Consider the following 17,408-nt stretch of genomic DNA (forward strand, 5'->3'; position numbering starts at 1 on the left):
TATAACTAGCAATGGACATTTTCATGGGTTCAAATTTCGATATTTCTTATTATTCTTTACTGTTTCAAATGAATTCTGTTCACTAATATAATTAAAAGTAACTCCCAGAAAGGTTATTTAGCGTCCAAGTGTTACTTCCAGAGACTCATTACTCATCTTTTTTATGTACCAAAAAATCGAAGACTTGTATATAATTTTAAAAAAAGTATTTTACTTTCAATTTTAATTTGGGGAAAAGAATTGCAGGATATGCTTTGAATTGTCTTATGCTTTCGAACGAAATGTGTTTCGTAAAATTCTCATCGATATTTTTTCCCCCTTGTTAAAAAAAATTCCCCCCCCCCAAAGGGTAGTTAACCTCCCCGACATCATTCCTGGATCCTGTCCCAATGGTTTCCCTCATCATTAGCCGTAAGCTTCGTTTTTAACAGGAAAAAGTTTGAATTTTCACAATTCACGAAAAATTTATTTTTTTAAGTTTTAAATTTCGATAAAAAAAAATCAAAACAGGTATTCTGTATTTTTTTCTACTTTTTTAAATGGAATTTATCCCATGGGATTTCCATCAAAGTTTTTTTTCTATGAGAAAAATGAATTTTCACAAGGGTAGTTTACCCTCCATATTTCACCCCCCGGAGACGGTTCTAATTCGCATTTTCATCATTCCTTGTGACCTTCATGATACACTGCGAAAGAGTTGTTCAAAAAGCTTCCTTATGTGTGCAATCGAAAAATGACCCCGAGAGGTGGTCAACTTCAGAGCGCACTTTCACCCTCTAAAACCCAATATGGGCAGCTAAAAAAAAATACGTGTCCCTTAATTTTGGGTCCCCTATAACATATTCAAGTTTCATCGAAATCGGAGGGGGACACCTGCGTAGTGTTCCTTGTTACTTTTGGAGCTTTTACGTGTCATAAACGACCGTAATAAAATAATATCTTTTGAATTTTAAGCTGGTGAATATTGAATGAATGAAGACTCCAAATTTTTTCTCTTCTTTAAAACTTTAAGGATTATTGCAGCTGCAACAGAAACAGTCAATTATATATGGGAGACCGGGGTAAAGTGGGGTAGCTAAGACGAAGAGGTGGGTATCAGAGCTTCTATCATACTTATATTTTTTTTAGCAATCACTATCCATATTCCAACATTATCAACTCATGTCGCCAACGTATTACAATTAAGGTAGTGTCCAAACACTTTAAAATAATTATAAATGTTCTTTCTTTATTTTTCCCCTTCGAATCTCCACAAAACGACAGAAAAACTCTTAAATCGGTAGGGTTTTAATCAAAATATCAATATGGCGGCTCACCCCGGTATTTGAAAAAATTGAAAGAATTTCCAGAGTTCTTCCATTTTTTAAAAATTGTTCCTTAGTATTATTCGAGTTTTTCGAGCTGTTTTCAACTTTTCATTTTGATCCTTGATGGACCTCTCGTCAACCCTTTGAATTTCTTCATTTTGGCCTTTTTTTATGTACCCCACTATGCCCCGGTCACCCCGCTGTGCTCCGGTCACCCCTACTATGAATGGGAAATATGAACACACATGCATGTGGGTATGTTAGTGAAAGTGGATAAAGAAGAATACGGAGAACTTCAAACGTCAACATTTGATGATAAATCGAGGAATGATTCTCAGTGTAATTACCATAACCTTTCTATCGGAAAGGTAAGAACAATATTGCTCTTTTTCATTTCCAATTCAGTAATCATTAACAATAATTAATAATTGAATCCAACAAACATGAAAGATCCCATGGAAATACACAAATTAACTGCTCCAACCCCTTCCCCCAATCATGACCCTTTCGAGATTTGCGATGCGTATCACAACCGAGCGATAACCGTCGCACAGTTTGGAAATTATGCGTCGTTGCGCACGAGTGAAATTTCGCGAGCACGAAAACACAGAGTAATACGGTTGGGGTCCAGTGTGTTGTATACCACACCAGGTAGCCCAATTAAGCCAACGATGCTCCAATGATAATGGTTACGTTGGTGCCTGGTCGATGGCACCTGCGAGCTGGAACGATACTGCCCCGTTTCTCCCCCCTTGACACCAGCAGCAATTGAACTCTTTTCATGTCTGTAAGAAAAATATCTATGTATAAAATGAAATGACGTGTCTGACCCGTCAAAACGCGAATACCAAATTTGCATAATTAATTTAAGTAGCAGATGGAAAAAATAGTGGTAAATACAAAGGAAAATGGGTTTACAATATTTAAACAGACGCTTGTTTGAATGCCAAATTCAGAAAATTTGGTATAATGAGATTGGTCGTTGAATTTCACTCGATTCCACTGCTCTTCTTCCAGTTTTTTTTCGTGTTCGTGCCTTTTTATTGCCTTACTTTATACCTCTGTCGACCGTAAAATAAATCGGATGTTTTTGTGGCATGAACTGAATACATGAATTAATGCTTTAATGTGGAGAGTCTTATCGATGATCACGTGAACAATTGCGACTCATTTTTGCAGTTAAGTATTCATTATGATAATTAGAAATCACCATGTTATACATTTTTAGATTAGGTGATTATAATAATGAAAAGATAATAGTAGTTGCAGTCCTCTATTTTTTTATTTTTTTACATTTTTATTCATTTTTCAAACGAATCATTGTGACAACTAAAAGAGGCAATTTACGGGGAGATAAGTTTATGAATTAAGTATTCTTGAAGGTTCAATTTTTCGTCACTGAAAGAAGGGAGTTTGATTTCTATTGTTGTCTTTCATACGCGGAGAAAATCAAATTGTAAAAATTCCTATGTCAAAATTTGCCCATAGTAAATATTCCTAAAGTTTAGTAAGTACTATGGCCATAGGAATGGCTACTATGAATTATCGTAAGGCTTACTATGCTGCATACTAGAGTTTACTATATTACATAGTAGAGCTCGATATGTTACATAGTAAAGCTTCCTATGTTAAGATGTACAACACATCATAATGAAAAATAAATAAGGATAATTTCTAACTAATAAAAACTTTATAAATTAGAAATGTGATAATTGGTCAGATGACGAAGAGGAAGAATTTATTAATAATCCGTTACTGGAATCGAATAAATTGTTCATTTTATTTCGCATACTTTAACACCAGTATAATGTTTTCTTTTGACAGAATAACCAACAACATACAATGAATGACGACGACACTTGATGCGTGAGACACGCAATGTTTGTTTTGTTACAACAAAATGAATTCTACAGGTTTTCCAATAGTTCATTAGTAACCTTTCTGCATTGTAATACCATTTGATCTTCGTATAATCTCCATACTCCTCTTGACATCTATATAATCCTATCGTGATCTTCATATGACCTTTGTACCCCTCATGTAACCCCCATGAAACCTCTATATGACCCTCCGATGGCCTTCATATGACCTCCATGACCTCTATATAACTTTCGTATGAAAGCCGAAGGGAACTGCTATTTATAAAAAAATTTGTGATAAACTACTCTGAAATGTTCGTGGATACTTAAATTTGAAAACTAAATATGGATTTTTCTTCGAGTGATATCAGAAAATGCTATCAATTTCATGGGGACAATGCTCTGAATTAGGGTTATGGTGAGATGGAGAGGAAGAAGCAAACACTTTTGTAATTATTTTTAAAAAATTAGTAATACCTTCAAAATAAAAAACAAATGCAAATATTTTTATAAAAATATCTATCAAGTGAACATTTGGCTTGGCCGGGGCGTGAAATTTTCAATCGAAAATAAATGTTATCTGAAATCATATTTATTCATTGCTCTCATCTGGTTGAGCATTCCCGGTGAGAGAAATGACATTTCGTCAATAAACTTATCACTGTTGTTTTAAATCGAAATAGGTCTGACACTGGTATTGACCTGATTGATTTTCAATCGGCCTCGGTTATCATGACGAGAGATTGTCATGGTTGTCCCTGTCATATAACCGTCCCTGACGTGTCCTATGACCGGTCAGTGACGTTCTCATGGGATTTTTTCTCATCCCCGCTCAGTAAATCTAGAACAATTTAGGGGAGGGCACATGGAACACAACGTTTTTTATCTTTTTATTCTTGTACGCACGATGAGTTGAGGAAAAATGGAGATAGGAAGTTGTAATTTTGTATGATTATAGCTCCTATAATATTAAAAGTTGGTATTTTGATGGGCACAACCGCCCGAGCGGTTTCAGAGATATTTAACTTTTTCCATAAATCTATTTCATCAAAAGGTTGAATATCTTCCTGTAGAAACACTGTAGAATGTGGTTGCGGTTATATGTCTGTCACAGGGACAGGGAATTGCTACAGATCCATTCGGAAGCTTACTACCAATGGAATTGGTAGGAATAACGAAAGGAAAAGACTAATAACGCAAAAAGTAACTCCCACATGCCTTCTGTCAGAGCGGCTCCAACGCCTACTTGTTTTCCTCTGTGATAGTGGTGAAAGCTGTATTTTTTGTTGAAACCAAAAATATCAATGGAACTTGATAAGTGTTACCATTTAGCATGCCAAGCATTTCCATTTGACAATCTTTCCCATGGACATGTTCATAATTACCATGTCCAACATAGGAGAGTGTTCCATTGACCATTGTAGTGTTTACAAAGTGACAAAGTCCTTTATTTTATCGTTAAAGTCTTGCCTACTATGCCCATGATACTATTTCATTCACTCCGTTATTATCCTTAGTTACTATCCTTATTTCCTTTCTGAGAATTGGGAATTTTCATACCGTGATAACCGTGATTAATTCCATTGCGTTGAGCTGTTTATATTTTCAACTAAGATATGAGTTATCGCATTGTGGCGGTATTATTTTTTGCGGCATTATTTCCCCGCGACAATACCAGAGTGAATATGTGTGTGGTATCAATTGGTCTGAAAATGTGCTTGACAACGATTTTTATTATTAGTGCCTCTATCCTGACATTGAAAACGGATGCAGCCAGAATTTTGGCGATCTTTCCATTCCCAGCCCATAGCCATCAGGTAATTAATTCATTGATTCTTGTTCCGATGGAGCAAAATATGGCAAGGAAACGTAATTTGAAAATAATGAATTTATATAATTGAATATCAAGAGATGAATTAGTAAGAGATATTTATATAATGAAATATTATCTATAGGAACACGGGAAAAATATACCCAAATGGGGCAGATTTCATTCTTGATATTATTCTCGATATTCTCCCGAGTATATGGGTGATTATCTACAAGTTGTTATTTTCTCGTCCTTCAACTTTTCCGATCTCAAAATGATGAAATAATAATCAAATTTCTTCGGATGTCGGGAGACACTATAACATTTCACCGTTTCTATAAAATAGATGCCATTCTCTGACAGTTTACTTAGCTTTAGAGAGCTGAAACCAGCCTAAATGTCACTACCGTGGTANGGTATGTCCTTTTTATAAAATTCGAGATTTTGTCAATGAAACCGAGTAAATAAGCAGCTCAAAAAAAATTTGCTGAACATAGATAAAGGGGATGTGACTAAGTATACTTTCATGAGCAATTTTCAGAGGAATAACAGTTTTACTCACACCAGGACGATCAAAAAGGGTGTCCCACAATTATAGCACTATTTAAAAAAATTTAAAGTCTACTGTGGTCACGCCATTTCCGACGTTTGTGCATGACGCACGCACCAAAAGTCTGTAAAGAAGGGGTAAGGCCCAGTATTTACACTGGTAAAAATTAACTAGACACATGTGCACATCGAAGAAAGACTACTCGAGAGATGAAAAACATAAGTCACAAATTATTCTGTCACTACCGTGGTTTCATTTTTATTACATGTCGACTAATTTCTTAGCTAATTTTTTTCATTAAAAAAGTAACATTCCATTGCCTGAAACTCATCATCTTCAGAGAACTTTGAATTCATAGCTGGCACGAAGTGTGATTAGGTTTTAACACAGGATGTCACAACCGTGCTATATCATACATAAATGTGTGGGAGTGAAATTGTATCATCACAACGGTATTTAGAAAAATCTTTTAGGTGTTTAAATGGGGCAAACTCAGAGTAACCCCCAGGTGGGTCATCAACGACTGCTGAATACAAATGTACTGTGGCAGAATTGATTGTTGAAAAAAAAAACCAAAGTGATCCTCGCAAATGAATATATAATACTCGAAAGATATCAAATAAATCAATAAACTTGTTCTATTATCTAAAAATTAAATTTCTTGATTGAAATATAAAGACTTGTCAAGTTTGGTCACTACCGTGGCAGTACAAAATCAGTAACACTCTATTATTCTAAATCTTTGGAAGTGTAGTAGAGTGGTGCTAGGACTATACTTCTGGACCATTATGACATATAGAAATATAAAACAATTACTCTGCAGACATATTCAGGTTTTGAAAAATGTGCAAGGTGAAAAATCACAGTTTGTAGAGAATCACCCATATAATATACCTAAATCCGGTATATTTTAGTCTACAATGAGGGATAGGTATTTTAATTCGAGGATAAATTCTTTGTAAGGAATTCTAAGAATTTCGTAGGGGATCCATCGCCTCTCGAGAACTTCAGATCAAGTGTGAGCCAGATAAAGATCTAGAGCCTTAATTTTAATCAATATTTGATGAGAAATTATCATATCACTTATCGTTAATCGTTTGTATATTGAGGATACTGAGGATTGTGTACAGTCATGATACGAGAATTATAAGGATCGCGATAAGAATTTCTCGTTACTCTGGGTAGTGTTTAGCTGTTAATTGTTAGGAATTTGATAAAGTTAACTTTATGGGAGCTGGAGATTTTCGTCGTTTAGGCAAAGGTATTATTGAGCTACGCAATTATTGATGTGAATTCCTCCTTTTATTTAACACTCCGTTGGTCGCCCTGTAAGCACTGCGCCGCACCAGCACAAATCGACGTAATGATAAATTTGAAAGATCTACGAAAAATCTACACGGTGAGAAACATTCAATAAAAATTACGCATCTTTTCCGTAATTCCAGAGCAAAATATGGTTGCAGGAAATTTTACGAAACTGTCACATAATTTTACCTAAAATCACAGAATTTTTCCAGAGCGTTCCATAATTTTTACCTGAATCTCCTAAAAAATTACGATACCGTCACTTAAATTTTCTGAGTCGACTCCGTAATCGGTGAACGAACTGTGAGTTCCGTAATTTTTACTGAACATTTTTCTCCGTATGAAGAAAATTGAGAGTGATCTTGATCGTGTACTTGAAGAAGCCCCGCGAGATTTTTTATGTTCAGTGTTACCCTTAATTATATATTTCAGGTCAAAGTTGCCATGGTTTTCTGAAAATTCGTCTTATACACAGTACACGGCCCGGAGTTTCGGAATAAAAATAGGAAAATCTAACTACGTACAATATTTTTGGCGGATGTTTTCATTAATAGGGCTTCTAAGCATTTCAAAATGAGATGTCTAATTTTTTCCAATTTTACTGAGGCTTTACTGCAGTGTAATTTAAAAAATCGGACAACGTGCGGTGCGGCGCCAATAGTGCAACCAACGGAGTGTTAATCTTCATGGGAAATGTGTAAGTTCAACTACAATACAGGCGTTCTGTGTATGGAATAATCGGGATGAGACAGGTTCGGTTTTGGGTTTCAGTTTAAGATCACACAGTCAATCCCGACCGTTGCAACCGAGTGAATTGCCAAAATCGTTATGCATGTCGGAAAATCAATTTTCGTCTTTGTGGTGTATTATAAATCCTGCCGAGTTATAGATTTCAGTGGATCTTGCATCTCCGCCCCGGTGATCCATGAGAATGCGGCCCCCAATAGATAATTATGGTGGCTTTTGTCTGGGCTAATAATGACCGTCCATTTACTCCGTTTCCTTTTTTTGTTTGTTGAATTTCAATTGCATTATACGCTTGTGGTGATCCGGTTGACGTATCCCTTTACTAGCTTCGACGCGCTTAGCATTGGATATTTGCTACGTAGCATCGACTGACCCCACTACGTATCTTCACGGCGGAAATATAACGCTCTCGTTCTATCTTTGCACGGTAGATGTTCGCCCTCTTTTCACTTTTGAGGTATAAATTGAGAGATAATTAGGGGGTTCAGAGAGTCGGTGACTACTCACCATGGAGTGCATGGCCTTCGGACAGAGTGCCTTTGGGGGATTCCCCCCTGGGGAGAATTTTGCGCCTAAACCGGAGTTGAGATGAGATTTTGAGTTTCGATTTGCGTATTGCCGTACAGTTTTCGTGCTGTTCGGAGTTGTACCACCGAATTTTTTAAACAATTTCTTCAATTCTGATTTCAATCAATCAGAGTGCAGTATTCGGGATTACGTGATACCTTCACATCAGTATTATTTTGATAATTCACTGGGCTACAGGTAAATTATGAAACTGATAATTCCACAGTAGCCTATGAATTATTCTCTCTTCTTTCGACAGATATTTTGGTGGGAAGTGTCCCATCGACCTCCAAAATTCATCGGATATTTCCCTCAACCTTCCCAAGCTTCAAGGTTGAATGTATTAAGTTTTTTTTTATTGTAAGAGTCTATCAAGTTTTGCAGGCTAAAAATTTTTCTGCAAAACTTGACACGTTCATTTGTTGACGGCTTTCGGAAAATATCTGATTATTTTGAAGGTCTCGGGGTATTGCAACTGAGAATTATTGTGGAGTTCCATTTCCTTTCTTTGTGTAATTATGGGAATTCCACGTTGGAATCATGCTAGGATACACTTAACAAATTCGATTGCTCTATTTCATACGATCTCGAATCTGTTTTTTTGGGGGTTTTGCACCTGACGATGAGAATTTTACTAGTTAACGTGAGTTAATTAGACGATATTAGTTATGATTTTCCTTTTTGCGTTGAACACGTACCATGGGCTAAATCTCATGGGATTCGTTTCATATTTAACTCTTTCGGATCATTGACAAGAATTCGACTCTTAAGATTGAAGTTTGCATTAGTATATCATTTATTTCTCTAGCTCTTTGTCTGCTCAATAATGATTGAATATTGGACTATATGCCTTTGTATGATTGATGTCTGTTTTTTTAAACCTGATTTTTGCCTCATTCGAGTATATTTTATTCCCCTCCCTGGCAGAGGTTGAGAAAAGGTCCAGGGCAGGCCAAGAATGGCCCAATGCTGGCCAACACCCGGCTATCATCGGCCTACGCTAGGCCCTTTCTCATTGCACTAATTCGACCACCAAAAATCATTGAGCCACCTCGGCCAATCTTGGTCCATTTTTCATCTACCAGGGATATTGCATGGCGATTGAGAAACCGATCAATCCAGATTATTTACCTGGGGACAAATACACCAACTAACACTTTTCAAATTATCATATACATTCTTCATGATTAACTCTCTTTCGTGAAAGTTGCTACCTATAAATCACTATATGTACGGAGGAGAAGGGAGGGCTAACCCATCCCTTCTTTTCTGTACATATAGTGAGTTATAGTAGTACAAACGTCTCTCATGAAGGAGAATTAAAAAATTGGAATTGATTGATGAACGGTAGAAAAGATTTTCGCTAAACACTACAATTATCCCGATATGGAATATTTTTAGAAGGGATGGTGAGGATATTTCCTCTGCAAAAGATGCTGTCAGCTATAGTAATAGTCTTTTTCGGTTTCGCCATAAAATTCATTCTTTCATGGATAATCTGAATTAAAGTAGCTCTACCCTTACGGTAAATTCAAAAATGATTGAAAACTGCAAAAAAATTGCAGAAAACTCGATTACATTCGAAATTCTAATTTTTTTCTCAATTTAATTATTGTTTTGGTTTTTCAAAGAAGAAATGTTTGAAAATCAGGATTTAACCCAGTGTCTTATGTGAAAATCAACATTTCCATTGTAATCAAAGATTAAAATCTGAATTTTTTTTCATTAGATGTGAAAAAATAAAAAAAAAATTTGACACCTCATAAAAAATAATCCACCGTTTTGCAAACAAGTTTTATTATTTATTTACAAGAAGGAAATGTTTGAAAAAATATCAATATTTTGCGAAATTTAATTTAGATAATACTAACTAGGTATGAATTTTTTCAAATTTTTTCCATGCAATTTAGTTGAAAAATTTAAAAACTGAAAATATCCAAAAGTACAGCGTAGCCCGGCCGAAGGGTAGAGCTACTTTAATAAATTTCTCGTCCAAATCCCATTATTGCAGAAAAAAAGATTTGTTAATTCGATTATTTAATTATTCTAGTTGGTTAACCATCTATTAACAGTTGACCTAGCTAAGCGTGGACACGAACTGACTGTCTTTACAGCGAATCCAATGGATACAAATATCCCCAATTATACGGAACACTCGTTAAATCATTTCTACCCGCTCATTCGTACACGCTTGAACTACGTAGAAAAAGGAGAACAAGGATTTTCGCACCATTTCAGAACGTTTTACGAATTAACTCGAATAATAGCTGATGATGTACTGTCAAATTTATACATGAAGGGATACATATCACCAAACTCGACGAAAAACTTTGATCTGATAATTATAGCGTCTTTTTATATGGATTCACTCTATTATCTTTCTGATTTACTGGATGCACCTTTGATTGTCATTACTTCATTACCAGGATTCGCATCGCACTACTTTGAAATGGGTAAATAACATTAATAATTTACAACTGAAACATCTTAGAGCTTTGTCATTAAGCCCTCAAGCCCGGATTAGCATCAAATGAGTGCTTTCCTTGAGGGATTAATGATGATGTTCATTATACAACCGAATTTTCCGGTTTTATTCAAATTAATTAATAATACTACAGGAATCCCTACACTCCCCGCATGTTTTCCCGACGTCACATTGGCTTACGCTGGAAAAATGAATTTCTGGCAGAGAATTAATAATTTATTTCACATAATCCATCAATATTATGGCTACCACTATGGATCATCATCGCTACAAGAAGGAGTTCTCAGAAAACATTTTGGTGATAATGTTCCACGGATTGAAGATCTCAGACTTCGAATTAGCATTATGTTCCTCAATACACATCCACTCCTGCATTATCCTCGCCCAATGAACCCCAATGTTGTGCAAATCGGTGGATTTAGAATGGGAATGATGAACAAGACTCTACCACAAGAATTAAAAATTATCTTGGATGATGCTAAGCAGGGATTCATATATTTCAGCCTTGGATCGACCATAAATAGTAGTCAGGTGAAACCGGCAATTTTGGAGAGAATCATCGGAGCTTTTTCTGAGATGCCTTATCTTATTGTGTGGAAATTCGATGGAGATTCTCTTCCACACAAACCGAGCAATGTACTCATTCAGAAATGGATTCCGCAACATGGAGTGCTAGGTTGACATCACATTTCTTTCAAATACATTTGCACACCTTCCTTATTCCCGATATCTTTTATATGAGTATTACCTTCAATTCTTTTCTTACAGCTCACCCAAATATTAAATTATTCATTTATCAAGGAGGCCTGCAGAGTAGTGAAGAGGCAATTGAATGTGGTGTACCACTTCTAGGTATCCCAGTTTTTGTCGATCAACATTTCAATGTCGAAGCATGGAAACAAAGAGGAATTGCCGAATCGTTGAATTTGTATACGATGACTAAAGACGAGATTATAGATGAAGCTCATAAAGTTATATCAAATCCAAAGTGAGTAAAAAATATACCGAGATGGGACTGATATACCCTAATAGGATAGCAGGTAAGGAATGAGCCAACAATGGCTAAGGGTTGACTAGTGTAGCATATTTCTCATTCCCTATCAGGGGTCTTTTTCCGTTGGAGTAAATGCCATTATTATTTCAATTTATATATTCGCTAACTTCACCCTTATTGCTTGAAAGGAGAAAGAACATAGTTTGAAAAATACTAGGAATTCCTCCGATTTTATGAATCCGATGCACCGCTGGTAGGGTTATCGAGGTTAGGCATGCCGATGGTAAATACGTGCCCTTCTCCTCAGACTCAAGCCCTGATTCCCGAAGATACCCGATCCTCCGATCAAGCTTGGGCGCTAAAGCATGATACAAGCCAAGGATTGAGCTACACTTGGCCCACTTTTCCAGCATTGGTATTCCCTACTTGCGATATTGCCCTATGAGTAGATAACATCCGAGTACGGAAAATGATCGTCAAAAATACGTAATGAACACTCAAGAATTTTCTGTTACCTTCTCCAGAACAGAAAAGTTCGCCAAAGCAACAAAGTCTGAAAAATTTAAAATCAAACGAACTTAACCTGTAAGTGAAGTTCGATTGTAATTATATGAAGTCTCGTTCGAAGGGATTACAATACTGATATTTACTGGTAGTACCGCTGATCATGCAGATCGAGCCACAAGTTTAGAGAGCAATTCAAAAAAGTGCGCCATGAGGGCTTGGTGGCGCCACTATAGACCTGTCGTTTTCATAAATTTTAGAGCCAAAGAAAATGAAAAGGAAAAAAATATCACCTCGGGCGGGTAGAGAAGACATTCATCTTAGGGCGGGTTGTAATCCCTTCGAACGAGACTTCATATAATTATAATCGAACTTTACTTACGGGTAAATTCGTTTGATTTTAAATTATATTTCATTCTTATTCTCGGGATTACAATCCTGATATTTACTGGTAGATATTCAGAGTTTGATATTTTTGAACTTTTTATTTTACTCAAATTTTCTTTCCCCAGATCAACTATTTATATTTAATTACTGAATTATACTTCGTATCTCGCCCTTCGAGATTACGAAGTGTAGTAACGTTAGTTACGCCTGCAAGTCACATGTTTTAGAGTGAAAACCAATATAAAATTTTCGAATCTGGCGCTAGGCGGCCTACTGGCGCTGCGCCACGGTCTCTTTCGTCATTCGTTTTTATTGTGCCAAGCAATTCGCACATACGAGTAATTCTTTTCCGGTTTTTTGCGTCAATAAACTTATTACCACCGCATAAACATGGGAAAAAGTAAGAAGAGATCGCGTAGCAGAGACAAGGAGAACGAGAGTTTGAGAAAAAGGTTCAAGAAACTGGAAAACCTCATCCTTGAACATGTCCTCAAAACCCAACCCCAAAACGCGCTGGACGAACGTTCCGACGCCAGAGTTAATGAAACAACTCTGAGTTGCAATGAAGGTAAGATATGATTTCTTCTATTTCTTCCCGGACAAGCATCCAACAATGACCAAAAGAGCTTGTACGAGAGACAAGCCAAAAAATATTCCACTCGACCGAGGTTGTACGAGAGACAACACGTGTGTCGAAGTTTCACGGTTGAGCTAATCCGAGAGGTTAGACAGGGTCGATGTTAACGGAATTATGCTTTGCAGATTTCGATCATTCACCGAGCAGAGCAGGGAGTTCAACAGACACCGAATATCCGGGGCGGATCGAAGGATGTATCTAGTGGAAACAATTCTGACAAAACAACTCATAAGTCAGCTGAAACCTCCCACACAAATGAGACCTCGTCAACAGATGTTGTGACGCCGACAGAGACAAAACAACCTGCCGGGGGAGATAACCTCGAATTAGATGAGTCACTTCTGCAAATTTTGGGAGAAGAGCCTCTCCCAAGTGAGGAAAAGCTAACTGTTCCCTCAGACATCGCTAAACGCTGGGAATTGTGGCTCAAAAACCCAATGAAAAAAGAAGTAAAGGAAGATCTCATCAAAAAGTATCCCAGGAAGGGAGACTTTTCACTGGAAGCTGCCATATTGAACGAGGAGCTCGAGTTGAGCGAAAGTGCTCGGAAAAGAGATAAATACTTCACAATTACGCAGAACATGGTCGGCACAGCCTTATCAGCACTTGTCCCGGCGATTACAGCTTTGATAAAACTCAAATCAGAGCCAGAGAAAGCGGCAGAGATTCTGGGGAATGTTTGGAACGCAGCTAGACTTATGGTTGACAGACAGCATCGGTTACAGTCAGCCGCTCGAAGAGTCTGTATCCTTCCAAGTTTAGCGAAACCCTTCGCAGATGCTCTCAACAAACGTGAACCAGATTCTGCTCTGTTTGGAGAAAAATTAGCGGATAAAATCAGCCAAGTCAGAACAAACGCTAAACTGGGAAAGGAAATGATGAATCAACCAGCTAAAAAGTCTCAACAAAATCAGGGAAACTGGAGGAGCTCGTCGACAACACAGAAGCCGACAAGTCAGACGAGCTACAAAATCAAGCCATAGGAGAAGTCGGCGACATCGAAGGCATCATCGAAGCAAACGTCGTACCCGAAATCATCCCATCCCAGCAACAAGAGTCATCGCTCCAGACACCGCTCCTAACCCCAGAGCCTAACACAAACCCTCAGGTAACCAGGCTCGCAGGCAGATTAAATTCATTTAAAAAAGAATGGAACAAAATCACATCTGACAAAATTGTTCGACAATATGTCAAAGGGTACTCAATTTCTTTTGAAAAAGTACCTCACCAAGAGGTAATTCCCATTCAGAACTGGTCCTCCACTGAATTTCAAGCTTTGCAAAAAGAAATAGCCCGGCTACAGGAGTTGGGCGCTATTGAACCGTGTAAATCATGTCCTAATGAGTTCATTTCCAGCTATTTCTTAATCCCCAAGCCAGGGGGCAAAAGCAGATTTATTTTAAATCTCAAGAAATTAAATTTGTTCATAAAAACAGAGCATTTCAAACTCGAAGATCTGAGAGCTGCTTGCAAATTATTAAGTCAGGGCATGTTTATGGGGTCCATAGACCTGGCAGATGCATATTTCCTAATACCAATACACCAGAATAGCCGAAAATATTTACGCTTCAGCTTCAATAGCCAATTATATGAATTTACCTGTTTACCATTCGGATTATCAACGAGCCCCTTTGTTTTTACAAAACTAATGAAACCAGTCGTAGGATGATTGCGAGAGCGAGGTTTTTCATCGATTATTTACTTGGACGATCTTCTATGCCTCGGAGAGTCAGCCGAACTATGTCTAAACAATCTAGAAATTTCATGCAAATTCTTCCAGTCACTGAGGCTCATAATCAATTGGAAAAAATCATCATTAACCCCTAGTACAGTTTGAAAATATTTGGGTTTCATCCTGAATTCCGACAAGATGACAGTGACATTACCAGAGGAAAATAAATCCCATATTCTATCACTAGTTCAATCATTTGAGGGGAAAAAATCCTGTAAAATTAAGGAGTTCGCGCAATTGATAGGTACATTAATCTCTAGCTGCTCAGGTGTAGAATACGGTCTTCTGCACTGCAAAACCCTTGAAAAACAAAAGATTAAAGCCCTCCGAAAGAATGACATGGACTTTGAAGGTAAAATGGTGATTCCCAAGATAGTCAAACCAGATCTAGAGTGGTGGAAGAGATCCATCGGTAAAGCAGAGAGGGCTATAAGAAAATTTCACTTCGAACGCGAAATTTTCTCAGACGCCTCTCTTACAGGCTGGGGTGTTTTCTGTAATGGTGAAGGGATACATGGTAATTGGAGACGAGACGAGAAAAACCTCGATATCAATCACCTCGAATTAAAAGCGGCGTTTCTGGCCTTGAAACTCTTTGCCAGCAACCTCTCGAACTGTGAAGTCCTGTTGAGAGTGGATAACACAACCGCAATTGCCTACATCAACAGAGTTGGGGGAGTCAAAGTCGAATCACTCCACGAGCTAGCTAGAGAACTCTGGGATTGGTGTGAAACGCGTAATTTATGGGTATTTGCGGAATATATTGCTTCAAAAGAAAATAAAGACGCAGACACATTGTCCAGAATAGTTAATAATGATACCGAATGGGAATTGTCAGATCAAGCATTTCGTCTAATTACAAAAACTTTTGGAGCCACAGAAATTGATGTTTGCTTCAAGAGCGAATGCAAAATGCAAGATGTACTGTTCGTGGGGAAGAAACCCTGGAGCTATAGTGGCCAATGCATTTAAAATAAATTGGTCAAATTTACATTTCTACGCATTTCCACCATTCGCAATTATTCCAAAAGTTTTACAAAAAATAAAAAATGACAAAGCATCGGGAATTCTGGTTGTCCCACTCTGGAAAAGTCAAATGTGGTTTCCAATGTTTAAAAATTTATCTAACAGCGACTGGCTCGTTGTTTATCCTAATTCAAAACTATTGATATCTGTTTACAGCTCGTCGCCTCACCCATTATCAGCAAAACTTACCCTGATTGCCGCGAGTGTATCCGCGAAGCGTTTTTGAGAAGGAATTCGCCGGAAGAAGCCATCGAAGTACTAGTCGCGTCTCTAGAAAAATCGACGCTGAGACAATACAATTCCACCCTGAAACTTTGGTGGAATTTTAATCTCGAAAAATCACAAGATCCCCTAGATGTCACCAACGTTAAAGTATTGCAATTCTTATCATCTAGATTGAACGGGGGCGAAAGAAGGAACTCTTAATTCAGCTCGAGCAGCTCTAGCTCTTATTTCAGTTGAAAATTTATCTAAAGATCCATTAATTGCAAGATTTATTAAAGGAGCGGCCAAAGAAAGGCCGAGTGCCCCAAAGTATGACTCGGCATGGGATGTAGACCCAGTACTGGAGGGTTTAGCCNTTGGTGGAATTTTAATCTCGAAAAATCACAAGATCCCCTAGATGTCACCAACGTTAAAGTATTGCAATTCTTATCATCTAGATTGAACGGGGGCGAAAGAAGGAACTCTTAATTCAGCTCGAGCAGCTCTAGCTCTTATTTCAGTTGAAAATTTATCTAAAGATCCATTAATTGCAAGATTTATTAAAGGAGCGGCCAAAGAAAGGCCGAGTGCCCCAAAGTACGACTCGACATGGGATGTAGACCCCGTACTGAAGGGTTTAGCTAAGTTGTATCCCCCGGAAACATTATCATTAAAAGCCTTATCACACAAATTAACACTCCTGTTAGCGTTAGGGACTGCTCACAGAGTCCAAACACTGGCAGTCATTAGAATTTCAAACATAACAGAGAAATCAGAGGATATCAAAATCAAAATCCCGGATCGTATAAAAACCTCTAAAACCGGAGCCATACAACCAACACTAAGACTACCTTTCTTTAAAAATAAACCAGAACTCTGCCTGGCTGCAACACTAAAATATTACTTAAATAAAACAGAGAACCTAAGAAACGGTGAGGCGAAACTCCTAATCTCTTTTAACAAACCACATCGTGCGGTCACGAAAGACACAATCGGCCGGTGGATAAGAAATTCACTAAAATCATTAGGGATTGATGAAAGGTTCACTGCGCATAGCACAAGACATGCTTCGACTTCCAAGGCAGCCAAAAAAGGCGTTAATATTGAAGAAATCAAAAGAGTGGCCGGGTGGTCCAAGAAATCGAAAGTTTTTGCAGATTTTTATTGTCGTCCGATTGTTTGTCAAGAGAACACATTCGCCAACGTGGTACTAAACCCAAAGAATTAGCTAATTTCGCAATTCTTAAACTGAGTGTAATAATAAATTAAGTTTCTTTTGTAGAACAAAAAAAAA

At 37.5% G+C, this 17,408-nt stretch overlaps 1 protein-coding gene and 1 long non-coding RNA gene across 4 annotated transcripts in view; one reads left to right on the plus strand and one right to left on the minus strand.

Moving 5' to 3' along the window:
* Positions 1-1,093: 1,093 nt before the first annotated feature.
* LOC107047986 lies at positions 1,094-2,350 on the minus strand. Its single transcript, XR_001461656.2, has 2 exons — positions 2,226-2,350; positions 1,094-2,092 (listed from the first exon to the last, which is right to left on the minus strand). It is a non-coding gene; the product is annotated as an uncharacterized LOC107047986 (long non-coding RNA).
* A 2,491-nt stretch (positions 2,351-4,841) lies between these two features.
* The window catches only part of LOC107047994 (UDP-glucuronosyltransferase 2B31), a 33,479-nt gene continuing 20,912 nt past the window's right edge, over positions 4,842-17,408 (plus strand). For all 3 annotated transcript variants that reach the window (XM_015270941.1, XM_015270942.1, XM_015270940.1), the window contains exons 1-4: positions 4,842-4,983; positions 10,196-10,598; positions 10,764-11,306; positions 11,399-11,618. In XM_015270941.1, coding sequence (XP_015126427.1) covers positions 4,852-4,983; positions 10,196-10,598; positions 10,764-11,306; positions 11,399-11,618 — 1,298 coding nt within the window. In that variant the 5' untranslated portion in view covers positions 4,842-4,851. The remainder of the gene's footprint in view (positions 4,984-10,195; positions 10,599-10,763; positions 11,307-11,398; positions 11,619-17,408) is intronic.

Source organism: Diachasma alloeum, unplaced genomic scaffold (genome assembly GCF_001412515.2).
Source record: "Diachasma alloeum isolate Michigan unplaced genomic scaffold, Dall2.0 Dall_scaffold_00184, whole genome shotgun sequence".
NCBI classification, from domain to species: domain Eukaryota; kingdom Metazoa; phylum Arthropoda; class Insecta; order Hymenoptera; family Braconidae; genus Diachasma; species Diachasma alloeum.